General features: G+C 57.1%; 1 protein-coding gene across 2 annotated transcripts in view; it reads left to right on the top strand.

Moving 5' to 3' along the window:
• DOT1L (DOT1-like histone H3K79 methyltransferase) overlaps positions 1-12,676 on the top strand; it is a 65,558-nt gene that overhangs the window by 47,501 nt on the left and 5,381 nt on the right. For both annotated transcript variants that reach the window (XM_012729473.1, XM_012729474.1), the window contains 11 exons: positions 58-171; positions 888-979; positions 1,635-1,736; positions 2,019-2,156; positions 2,313-2,438; positions 3,519-4,003; positions 4,159-4,294; positions 4,648-4,794; positions 8,720-8,831; positions 9,907-10,490; positions 10,687-10,892. In XM_012729473.1, the coding sequence (XP_012584927.1) occupies positions 58-171; positions 888-979; positions 1,635-1,736; positions 2,019-2,156; positions 2,313-2,438; positions 3,519-4,003; positions 4,159-4,294; positions 4,648-4,794; positions 8,720-8,831; positions 9,907-10,490; positions 10,687-10,892 (2,242 nt within the window). The remainder of the gene's footprint in view (positions 1-57; positions 172-887; positions 980-1,634; positions 1,737-2,018; positions 2,157-2,312; positions 2,439-3,518; positions 4,004-4,158; positions 4,295-4,647; positions 4,795-8,719; positions 8,832-9,906; positions 10,491-10,686; positions 10,893-12,676) is intronic.

Raw genomic sequence — 12,676 nt, 5'->3', positions numbered from 1 at the left:
GTGGTACTCTCTGGCACACTGTGGGTCAGTGCGACCGGAATGCTGCTGTCTCCACAGATGCGTACAAGTCACCTCACAGCCCATTTTATCAGCTACCTCCCAGTGTGCAGCGGCATCCTCCTGACCAGCTGCTGCTGGCCCCCACTCCCCCCGCACTGCAGAAGCTGCTAGGTGAGTGGGCTCGGGGGCCTCAGGTCCAGAGGGGTGGGCGTGCTGCACGAGCTGTGACGAGGAGGTAGTGCATCGGAAGCCATGGCTCCAGCCCCCGGGGATGCTGTGCCAGGTCTGAGGGCTTCTGTGTGTGGTCCTAGGGCGGGCAGTCTCCTAGGATAGAGTGGGGGGCCAGGGCTGCTGCCACACACCCCACAATGCCTGGAAGCCTGCAGCCCCCTCCGGAGAGCAGCCTGGCCGAGTGCCCACACTGCATGAAAGGAGTCTGTCAAGAAGGGCTCGGTACCCCTCGGGAGCAGGACTGTCTTGCCTAAGCCAGGCTTTTGCTCACACTGCAGAGGTTGGTTGACACGGTTCTTAGCACTTTAAAACTTCTCTTCAAATTCTGGAAAAATTCATTTTTCAAGTAAACATGGATTATATATATATATTGAGGAAATGTAGCCTACTTGACACTCAACCCAGAACCTTGAAGGGCACCAGGCCTGCCCTCCTGCTGGACAGTTGAGGTCCCATTGTTTCTCTCAAGTGGGGAAATAGCTGGGGACAGAGTCCCTCAGATCTTGACAGCAGTGAAGACTCATTTCATTGACATCTGACTGTGGCAGTCAGATTTCAGTAAAGATGGGGTCCCCCACTTACATTTACGATGTGCTCCCTTGATGACCTAATTTGGACCATTGCTGCATTAAAACCATGTTCCTTGGCTTTCCCAGAATCCTTCAAGATTCAGTACTTACAGTTCTTGGCATACACAAAGACGCCTCAGTACAGAGCCACCCTGCAGCAGCTGCTGGACCAGGAGAAGGTGAGCCCGGCAGTCGCAGTCCCCAGGAGGGGTTCCACTTTACTCCCTCGTGGCTTGAGACTTCAGCATTCTCTGGAAGGGCTGAGAGGAGTGTGCCTGAGGGCTCTCCCTGGCCCCACGGGCTGGCCACCACTGACCCCCGTCCCTGTCATCTTGCTGCTTGACAGTGGGCTGGCCTGGCTTCTGCTGTTTCTGCACAGGGCCCCTTTGTTCCTTGCTCGGGGTCCTCCCAGACCTGTCCACCCCGAAAAGAGACACCGTCACCTGCAGGATGAGAGAAGCTCCGAGGTGTCTCCGAGTCACGTGCAGTCTCACTGCTGCAGCTGGTGCTGTGGGCAGTAGCTGTCCGTGGCCAGGCCAGGGGCAGAGAGCGTGTCCTCTCTGGCTTCCAAGGGTGGAAGTTGATCTCTGAGGCCCCTTGTATGTTCATCACTTACACTGCATCCCTGGCACCACCTTGGGTACATCCAGACAGGCTGGCTGTCGCCGGCAGCATAGCAGGCGGCAAGGCCTCGCTTGCTGGAGTGCAGCTTTCTTCATCAGCCAGACCGGTTCTGCACCACTCAGACGTGCAGAATGGCCTGCATTTGAGGTGTTGGGGTGAGAGGCGGCCTGGGTGCCCCCCGCCCCCACGGTGCCACCTCGGTCTCTGTAGGAAAAGAATGCCCGGCTGCTGGGTGCAGCGCAGCAGCTCTTCGGCCACTGCCAGGCCCAGAAGGAGGAGATCAAGAGACTCTTCCAGCAGAAGCTGGACGAGGTGAGACCTTCCACAGCCAGGCTTGCCATGAAAGCGGTGGTCCCAGAGTGGGATGGCCGGGTGGTGGAGGGGTGGGTTTCCTCTCCAGCGCTCCTGCCTTGAGAGGCTCCTGCTGGGTTGGCCCAGGCCTGGGGTTGCGGGTAGGGGCTGTTTTCGGTCAGTTGGGTGGCATCCCTTCTGTCCCAGGTGTGTCCAGGCACAAGAAAGCTGGGCTCTAGGCCACTGGGGCCTGGCCCACTGGCCCTCGTTGGCAAAAGCTCACCCGCTGTTCTGTGTCCTCAGTTGGGAGTGAAGGCCCTGACCTACAACGACCTGATCCAAGCACAGAAGGAGATCTCAGCTCACAACCAGCAGCTGAGGGAGCAGACAGAGCAGCTGGAGAAGGACAACCGGGCACTGCGGGGCCAGAGCCTGCAGCTGGTGTGTGCCAGGGTGGGCACTGGAGGGGGAGGGGTGAGCCCATCTCCCCCAGAACCATCTCGGGGAGGAAGCAGGCCCTGCTGCCGGGCAGTTCAGGGCCCCCCGGCCCTCCTTCAGTGGCTTGGGGCTCATGGCTTTGTTGTCTCATGCCCACAGCTCAAGGCTCGGTGTGAGGAGTTGAAGCTCGACTGGTCCACGCTGTCCCTGGAGAATCTGCTGAAGGAGAAGCAGGCGCTGAAGAGCCAGATCTCCGAGAAGCAGAGGCACTGCCTGGAGCTGCAGGTAGGGCCAGGCGGACCGGTGGTGTCAGGATGAGACATGTGTCGCAGACTCACCGGAGTGTCTTCCTGAAGGTGGTGTTAGTTGTAGGGGTCGCCACCACGGCCTAGGTGTGTGCACAGCAGCGCTGGAAGAGGAGGCGCTGAGGACGTGACCACGCTCACCCTCCCCAGGTTCCCAGACCCCTGGTCTCCTGAACACTGCTAGGGAGCCCGCGCCCAGACAGCCGCTGAGACTTGTATTGCACTTAGAGTAGCGGCTCCCTTTAGCTGGAAAGAAAGTGTATTCCTGGAGGTCGCCTAGGAGAGTGAGGAGGGAGAGAGCCTAACATCCCCAGTGTGCTTGGCTTCCCTGTGTGTAGCTTTTAAGTTACACAAAATGGGGGGCCATGCCTTCTGTTCCATTTTCTGTCTCCTCGCCCCCCAAAACCAGTGCTCCTTCAGGCACTGACTGGACGCAGTGCCGAGCAGTGAGGCTCTCTGTGCCCAGGCCCCCATGCCCAGGGCCGCGCTGAGTGCTTACAGGTTCGAACACAGTCCAGGTTGTTTTCTGATGGGTGGTGACTAGAGGTCTCCCGCCCACTTCTTCCTTCCCTGTGCTGTTTCAGAAAAAAGGAGCTTGCTGGCCTTACTCCCATGTTTGCCTGTGGGATCAGTCCCACATGGCCAAAAGCAGCTTCTGACCCTTCTGTGTGAGGAAGCAAGAATCCATGTTCACTGCTGGAAACGCCCGTGTGAAACACAGAAGCGCAGAGCAAAAGATGCTCTTTTCCTGCCCCCAGAGGGAAATGCTTTTCCAAGACCCCACTGTTTGGGGCCCACAGGCCTCCTTTACCAGAAGCCCCACACCCTTGGAACCCCGTTTTCCTGGAGGAGTTCTCTCCATGGCGGGCAGCGCCCATTCGGCAGTGTTCTCATGTCGGCCGCGGGGTGCCTGCTGCTCGGGTTCTCTGTCGCGTGCAGCCGCGCTGGAATGCCTGCCAGCCCAGACAGGCCCTTCCAGTGGGTGATGAGCTGTAGTGGGACTGGGCCTTCGGTGGCGATGAGCGTCCTCCCGAAAGCACCCAATGCGCCCCTGTTGCAGATCAGCATTGTAGAGCTGGAGAAGAGCCAGCGGCAGCAGGAGCTTCTTCAGCTCAAGTCCTGCGTGCCACCTGACGACGGCCTGTCCGTGCACCTGCGAGGGAAGGGTGCCCTGGGCCGGGAGCTAGAGACAGAGCCTGGGCGGCTGCACCTCGAGCTCGACTGCTCCAAGTTCTCCCTGCCTCCTTTCAACAGCATGAGCCCCGAACTCTCCATGAATGGCCATGCCGCCGGCTACGACCTCTGTGGCTCGCTGAGCCGGCCCTCATCCAAGCAAAACACCCCCCAGTACCTGGCCTCCCCCTTAGACCAGGAGGTCGTGCCCTGCACACCCAGCCACAGTGTTCGGCCAAGGCTTGAAAAGCTGTCCGGCCTGGCCTTGCCTGACTACACCCGGCTGTCCCCGGCCAAGCTGGTGCTGCGGCGACACCTGAGCCAGGACCACACGGCCGGCGGCAAGGTCACCACGGGCGACGTGCATCCTCGGTGAGTCTGCATCTGGTCCCCAGGTCTGTTCAGTGGGAGTGCATCTGTTTGGAGAGACTGGGACAGTCTCCTAGGCCAGGCCCCCGAACTTCGAAAGCCAAACTACTCCGTGGGGTGCTGCCCCGACAATGACCAAGAAATGCAATTCATTCTAGAGCTGAGCACGCCAAGGAGAACGGTCTCCCATACCAGAGCCCTGGCGTGGCGACCGGCATCAAACTGAGTCCGCAGGATCCGCGGCCCTCCTCCCCAGTGTCCTTGCAGATGGCCGGAGAGAAGGGCAGTGAGAAGGTGAGCAGGGCTCCTGACGCGTCGTCTCCCTAGTCAGAACTGAGCAATCGCGTTAGGAACCGGTGGCCAGGGGTCCAGTGTAGCCTGGAGGGGACGCGGGGCCGAGGTGGGAGGAGCCACCAAGACTGGTGGAAGGTGCAGGATTCTGTGTCCTGGGGAGAGTAGGAGAGCGGCTGTGAGTTCTGAGCCCAGATGGTAGACCACTGAGTGTAAGGATGGACGGGAGAGGGAGGGAGGTGAGGTGAGGGCCTAGTGATTCAGCGGGGTCAGGGGCTGGGGCACGTTGTTTGGGATGCGGACCCGGAGCAGGTGTCTGGGGACTGCAGGTAAGTGGCCATCTGGTGTCTCCTTAGGGGCTGAAGGAGCGTACCTATGGCAGCAGTGGGGAGGCCATCACCAGCCTCCCTGTCAGCATCCCGCTCAGCACCGTGCAGCCCAGCAAGCTGCCCGTCAGCATTCCCCTGGCCAGCGTGGTGCTGCCTAGCAGAGTCGAAAAAGTGGTAAGTGTGTGCCCAGAGCTAGCGTGTCCCAGAGCCACATGGAGGCCAGGAGAATTGTCTTGTCTCTTCCCCTACCCTGGCAGGCCTAGTTCTATTTTATTGGGGTGTTTTGCCTCCCTGCATATCCTTTATGTTTCCCACTCCCTGTAACCTTGGAAGTTTCACGTCATTCATAGCGCTTGCTAGTTACCAGGGACGTTTGGCTTTCTCCTGTCTCTTTACGTCAGCGTCTGTCACTGGCTGTCCTGATGCGCTTTGCTAGGCATAAGCCCCAGTTCCTGCCATTTCACTAAGTGGCAGCGTCCGGCCTGCTTTGTGGCTGAGTAGTGTTCCGGGTGCCGCCCTCCCACACCTGCCAGCCCTGCCCTCAGAAGAACACTGCAGTGGCTGGTGGATAGAGGCCCAAGGGAGGTTGCTGGATTATACAGATTTGTTTTTCCAGATTGCGTTCGTTCCAAAAAGGCTGCCTCAGTTGAAGTCCCTCCAACAGTGTGATAGGGTTGCTCTCTACATCCTCTCCAGCTTGTTATCTCGGGAGTCTTGTTAGTATGCGCCATTCTCATGGGTGTTTTGTGATCATTATGGTTTCTTATCTGTGTAGAAGAACTGGGTACAGGCAGAGGGTGAGAGAAATCACCAGAGATGAGTGGGGAGCAGAACAGACAAACTGACTGAAATATACTGCTGAGGGGAGCAGCAGAGACAGGAGAGGTCTGTGCCTGTGGGTCACTCCCTGGCTGGAGATCCAACTCAGGCCGCCACAGTGAGAGTGCTGAGACTTAACCCCTAGACCTCCAGGGAGGCCCATCATTATGGTTTGACCTTATAAAATCAATGATGGGCATTTTTCCACATGTCTGTTGACCTTCTAGATACCTTCTTTTGTGAATTGTTGCCCACTTATTAATTGGGCGTCTGTTGTATGCTAGTCTGGCAGGATAAGTTCTCCGGGTTGGAAAACTTCTGTGAGTACTTCAGTTAACACTTGCCTGTAAAGTTTACATTGAAAAAATATGTAGACAGTCTGATGCTGTTCCATACAGGTGACTCTTCTTTATCTCTGTGCTTTCATTTATTTATTAATTTAAAGATTTATTTATTTACACATTTAACAACTGGGATGTAGGCCAGAGGTTTAGTTGGGTAAGAGGATTCACCAGAGACAGTGAGGAGCAGAACAGGCAAGATCTGAAATCCACTGCTGAGGGGAGCAGTGGGTGGGACAGGAGGAGTCTACTGTGCCCTGCGGGTCACCTCTCCGGCCAGCCTGCTGGACTTGAACTTGTGCTGCAGTGGCGATAGTTTGATAGCTGTTTCACCCCCTGCACCACCAGGGAGGCCCCTATTTCTGTGCTTTTAATACTTTGTTCTTGTCTTGGCTTACAACCATATATGATGTATCTTGGAACATGTCTGTCTGGTATTATTTTGTTTGGAATTCTTTGGGTTTCTTGTATCAGGAGCTCTGATTAGTTTCCCAAAATGAGGTGTTTCTCAGTAATTATTTCTTTAAATTTTCTGTACCTGTCTCTTATTTGTCTCCTGCGATCACCAGGCTATATATATTGTTTCTGTTTTGCTTACCTCAAAGAGTCTTTAAATTGTTTACATTTTAAAATTCCTTTTTCTTTGTGGTCTGTGTGCTCTAGCACTGCAATTCCAGTCGCTGATATTCCCTGTTATATGAATCGTCTGTTGAGGCTCTCTGTCGTATTTTTAATTCTGTTAATAGTGTTTGTTCGATCCACTAGTAATTTAGCCATTTCCTATTTTCCTCTATTGTATTTCTGTCTTTTATCATCTGTTGTTTTCCTTAATTTACCAGCATGGTTGCAATTTACCTCAAATGCCTTATGAGGTAAAATTGTGCAGTTCTGCTGCATTGACACTTCTCTTGGCATGATAGCCAACATTTTTGCTCCAAAAATATTTTTCTGTCTCTTCGTTTGTAGCTGTTACGGGTACCAGTAGGGTCTTCCCCGTTTGTCATGATAAATTGGCTGTATACCCCAGGTTTTTAGCGTGTGATCTTTGGCACCTGTTACTTCGTAGACTGATGTACCTGTTCAGACGGCTGGACCCTGCCCATGGGAAAGGGTAGCATGCTTCGCTTGCCACACATTTCAAACGTGTGTCGTGCAGCGGTGCCCCGGGGGCCAGCGTCTAACCGAAACGAAGCAGCCTCCATCTCAGCTGTGGCTGGACAGCAGCCATCGCTCTGGGTGAGGATTATAGTTGAGCCAAGGTCACAAGCTGAGAATTGGTCTGTGTTTTTGTTTTGTTTTCCAAGTATCCTGGGATGCGCCATCTTGAAGATCCAGGGCCTGTCACATTGACTGGGGCCCAGGTGCTGGTGGGGCAGGGCCACAGCCCCAGGCGCCCGTTCAAGCCCCGCCCGTTCCTCGGAGCCGCTGCTGGCGTGCACAGCCACCTCGTGCGCCCGCCGCGGATCGTTCCGCAGTGGCGCACCTCTGTTCTCCCATCCTCGGGGTGTGCCCCAGCTTTAGCAGCAGGGCGGGAGCTGCACGCAGGAGCCGCCCCTCCTCCGAGCTGTGCTGGCCACGGAGCGCTCCGAACTGCAGTTAGTTTTTCCTGACCTTTCTTGACCTTTCGGTAGTCTCGATTTGCTGTTATTTTGGCTTTGGTGTAAATTGGTGGTAAATATGTGGAAGAGGCAAGCCTAACCCCTTTCCTCCGCTGCCAACTTGCTGGATTCCCCAGTAATTGTGTTTGCTATTGAATGTGTGCAGGGCCTCCCTGGTGGCGCAGGGGGTTCAATCTCAGTGCTCTGGAGCTGTCCGCAGTCACTGCAGTGCGAGTTCCATCCCCGGCCATGGACGGAGTGACCCACAGGGCAGCAGACCCCACCTGTCACCCCCCGCTCCCCTCAGCAGTGTTTCAGTCAGTCCGCCTGTTCTGCTCCCGACTGTCTCTGGACCCTGCTCTCCTCCCCACACCTCTAGTCTCTACTCCAGTTCTTGCATGCATAAATAAATCTTATTTTTAAAATGCGTGCATAGCTCGTGGCCAGAGGCTAGAACATTCCAAACCTGGTTGGTGTAACATTTTGTCCTTTTTATTTCAAGTCTGATTTTGTAAAAGGCGGTTTGTGTAGGTGGTAGGGAGATAAAACTTCTGTGTTCAGTAGAATTTGTTCCTGAAGCCCATCTTCCTCCCCCTGACACCTGTGGATTTCTGAGTAGTCTCGTATCGTGCAGGCATTTTTACGCCATGCCCCACCCCGTGAAGGGTGGGCGGCAGTGGCCCAGCACTTGCACGCGGCGCCGCCCTTACCTCTGTGTAGCTCCAGACTCTTCGGCCACCCAGTTGGAAGCTGTCAGGCCTATCCGCAGTCAGCCCAGCCCCGGTACCACAGCCTACTTACTGTTTCTCTGGACGTGCCTTTCTGGGCGTTTCTCGTCAGTGGACCGCACCACATGGCCTCCTGTGTTCAGGCCCCTCCCCGTGGTAGCGAATGTCAGAGCTGCCGCCTTTGGGTGACTGAACCATGGTCCAGTACGGGTGGACAAGTTACGTCCTTCCGTTCTCCCAGTTTCCCAGCCCGGACGCTTGAGCTGTCTCCCTTTGGCTGGTGTGCGTTGTGCCACCATATCACGTGTGGGCGCTGTGTGGAAGTGGGGTTTTCTCCAGTGTAGGGTGGGCTCGCTGCGTACGTCATAGACCCGACTGCTCATTGCTGTCCGCCCTGCACCCTGACCCGTCTCTGCCTGAGCGCTTAGGCCCCACACCTGCTCCTCCCCGTTCAGCTCCTCGGGGCGGCACCTGGACAGTCCCCCCCGCCCGCACTCTGCCCTGTGGAGCATGGCCCTCGCCCGCCCGCTGTCTCCTCACCCTGCACTCCCCTTTGTGTCCCGGCGCCCCTAGCCTGCGCTGACGGCCGCCTCCCTGTGTTTTCCCACTGCAGAGGAGCACCCCCAGCCCTGTGCCGCAGACCCGGGAGGCCTCCGCGCTAGACAAGCCGATGAGTGCCAATGCCCATGGGGCTGGGAGCAAGACCTTGGCCTCTGCTCCTTCAGGTAACATTCTCATTCCCAGGGTCAGCCTTCCCACTGGCCCTCGGGGCTCAGAAGCGACCTCACCTCACTGACTCGTGTCTGGGCTGAGCCAGGGCCCTCTGTCAGCTGGCTGTCAGCAGCAGGACAGCCGGCCCTGGGGTGGGGCATGGGCCGGGCCTCAGTGGGTCTCCTGAAGTTGCTGGTACCCTGCTGGCTGTGTTTCACCACGAGGCTGCTGTGGCCTTAATGCTCACTCAGTAGTGGACTTCTGGGGCCCAGCATTCAGTGGGACTAACATTTGGTTTCTGGCATATCCTAGCACTGCAATCCTCAACATACCCACATCTGCTAACACAGGGCCTGCAGCCACTCTCTGCAGGGCCAGGGTCACTAGTGGCTCTGAAGTCACTGGGGTGGGCCTCCGCTGAATTGCTTGGTCCTGCCCTGTGGCAGCATCAGTGCAAGTCCCAGAGCAGGTAGGCACAGCCGATCCCCTAAAACTTCACATTTGTGCCATGCCACCCAACGCAGGGCTGTGCCATAGTTTGTAGGCCCTGTGTGGTGCACAGCCGGTTTGGGCAGCTGTTTCTCCAGGAACAGAGGCTAAGCACAGGCTGTGACCGTCACCTCCACACGCCCTTCTGTCTGGCACCAGGGCAGACTCCCAGCCGCGGTGTTGGGGTCTCGCTCTGTGCCAAAGGCTTGTATCTCTTCAGGTTTCTCGCTGGGTTTGAAAAGCTTCCGGGGTGGGGGAGTGAGGGGGACATGAAGGGGAGTGCAGAGAACTGGGCAAGATCCAAGGCTGTGGTGATCCCATATGGGGGGAGGCATGCTGCATGGGGCCTGCCTCTCCGTCCTCAGTGCCCACCCTTGTCCTGTGGGGAGGTGGGCAGCTGTCATCCAGCAAGGTTGCCAATGACCCTGTGAGTTCTTCGGTGTATGGAAGTCTGGGAGCCAACCATCTGATGAGGGCAGGACTCCCAGCCCTGTCTCTGTTCAGCCCGTTCCCCTCTGGCTCCCAACCAGAAAGCACGGCTGCACTAAGATTCCGCACCAGTCTCACCTTCCCCTCTGAGCACCTGTGTCTTCCCTGCAGGCTTCTCCTATGCTGGCTCGGTGGCCATCAGCGGGGCCCTGGCAGGCAGCCCAGCACCACTGGCATCAGGACCTGAGCCTGCCACCTTTGACGAGTCCTCAAGCTCGGGAAGCCTTTTTGCCACAATGGGGTCCCGCAGCTCCACCCCACAGCACCCTCCGCTGCTGGTGCAGTCCCGCAACTCCGGCTCAGGCTCGCCTGCCCACCAGCTATGCGCTAGTCCTCGGCTCAATGGCACTGCCCAGGGCCTGCTGCCCGAGGCTAGTAAGGGGGACCTTCCCCCAGACGCAGGCTACTCAGACGCAGAGAGTGAAGCCAAGAGGAGGATCATCTTCACCATCTCGGCCGTTCCCAGCAGTGCCAAGCAGTCGCCTTCCAGCAAGCACAGCCCCCTACCATCGGGCGCACGTGCAGACAGTGCACAGAGCCACGGGCAGGACAGCCGCAAGCGAGGCCGGAGGAAGCGGGCCTCGACCGGGACCCCCAGCCTGAGCTCGGGTGTGTCCCCAAAGCGTCGGGCGCTACCATCTGTTGCTGGCCTCTTCACGCAGTCGTCAGGGTCGCCCCTCAACCTCAACTCTATGGTAAGGAGAAGACGGGGTTGGGTGGCATCTGCAGCCCTGGCTGCTCGCTGGGCCCTTGCTTGAGGGGACTGTGGTGCAATCAGGTGTCTGGCTGCAGGCTGCCTCCTGACCACTTTCTCTCAGGGCCAAGGCCCAGCCCTTGAGCACTGGTATCTCAGGACCTTGACAGGGTCATGTGTCTGTGCTGGTCCCGCAGGTCAACAATATCAACCAGCCCTTGGAGATCACAGCCATCTCGTCCCCTGAGAGCTCCCTCAAGAGCTCCCCAGTCCCTTACCAGGACAATGACCAGCCGCCCGTGCTCAAGAAGGAGAAGCCCCTGAGCCAGACCAACGGGGCGCACTACTCCCCACTGACCTCCGATGAGGAGCAGGGCTCTGAGGACGAGCCGAGCAGCTCCCGGTGAGCGGGGTGGGCGCTCGCGTGTGGGCGGCCCTCGTGTCAGGCCGCACCCCAGGGTGGGGACACGCGGCTTCCACCTGTTCGGGATGAGCCCTGACCCACGGTCCACGTGAGCTGCAGGGGGAGTCCTTGAGCAGACAGTGCTCCTGGCCCGCGGGGGCCTCTGCCGGTGTTGTTCCCGTCCCCAGTGCCCCTGCGGCCCCAGTTTAGAAGAGACGGAGGGAGGATTAACATCCGCCAGAGAGGGGCTCAGAAGGTGCTTTCCAGGCTCTTGCCGGCGCTTCACGCCTGGCGTATTTGCTTATGACACGTTCTGTTTGGTTTTTTGATAACGGCTTTGTTAGGAAGAATTCACACGGTGCCTTCCGCTGACTTGGCCGACTGCGGTCGGGATAGGCACAGGGCCGTGGAAGCGGCACCACTGTGATGCCCAAGCATCGTGGCCCCCGAGGAGAAACCCCTGCCCTCACCCATCACTCCCCCTCCCTCCCGGGCTCCAGTGCCTGCCATCTGCCTCCTGTCGCTCTGGATGTGACTCCTCTGGGGCCCTCCTGTGTTGGGGTCACACAGGACTTGTGCTCTGCCTGGCTTACGGCAGTGCGCCCCAAGTCCTCAAGGCCCACCCTGGCTTGGCGTGTTAGCACTGACTTGGAAGGCTGCGCCCTGTGCTGGTGTGGACGGGCCTGTGGGCAGCTGTTCACTGTCCGGGGGTCCTCGGTGTTTGACACTTCCCGCTCTGGGGAATCGCACTGCTGTGTGTGGCCATAAATGTTTTGTTTGGAAATAGGTTTTCAGTGCACACAGCACTGAGGGCTGGAGGAGGCTGGGTCGCACACGACCCGGAGTAGCCTTTTGCAGAACCCCTGGCATGTTTCCACAGTGCTTACCCGTTTCCCATTCTTGCAGCCATGCGTGCACCAGGCCTCCGGCCACTCACATCTTCAATGAAACTTGCCACGTTCTGATTTTTGTTTTAAGGCAGTAGTCATTCTGAAGGGGGTGTTGTTGCGGGTTTGTGTTCCTTCTGATGATTTTCTTCTCATGCGCTGGGCGCCAGTGTGGTATCTTTTTTTTTTTTTTTTTCCCCTTTAAGATTATTTATGCACACAAGAACTAGGGTAAGAGGACTCACCTGAGGCAGAGTGGGGAAAAGAACAGGCAGACGGACAATGTACGCTGCTGAGGGGAGCAGCGGGGAGACAGGAGAGGTCTGCTGTGCTCTGGGGGTCCCTCCCTGGCCGGGGGTCGAACTGGTGTGGCAGTGGCTGTGGAGAGCGTCACAGTGCTGTGCCCTAACCTGCTGCACCACCAGGGCGGGCCCCATGTGGTGTCTTCTTTGGAGAAATGTCCACTCAGGGGTCTTTGTGCATTGCTGAATTGGGTGGGCTTTTGTTGCTAAATTGTAAGAATTGTCTATACAATCTAGTACAAGACTCTTGTCAGACACTTGCAAATACTTTTCATGCCGTCGTTTTCTTTGTGGCATCATCAGAATTTTTAAATTCTGATGAAGTCCTGTGTTTCCATTGTTGCTGTGCAGTGGGGTCATGTCTGGTATCGGTTCCTCTTTCATATTGATACATTATGTTTAAGAGTTTTGCACATGGGTGCTGTTCTTTTGAGTCGGAAATGCCAGCTTAGCACTTCCTGCGTTCTCTTAGGAGTTACTCTGTGTTGCTGGAGGGCAGTGTTCTTTGGGATAGCCACAAAATAGTTTCATAAACTGGTACCTCTGCAGATCCAGGCACTGTCTGCTGTGGGACTGGGAACCACATTGCTGCGGA

Source organism: Condylura cristata, unplaced genomic scaffold (assembly GCF_000260355.1).
Source record: "Condylura cristata isolate star-nosed mole 26May11 unplaced genomic scaffold, ConCri1.0 scaffold00025, whole genome shotgun sequence".
NCBI classification, from domain to species: domain Eukaryota; kingdom Metazoa; phylum Chordata; class Mammalia; order Eulipotyphla; family Talpidae; genus Condylura; species Condylura cristata.
Note: the sequence above shows the minus strand (reverse complement) of the source record. Positions and strands in the feature narration are given on the sequence as shown.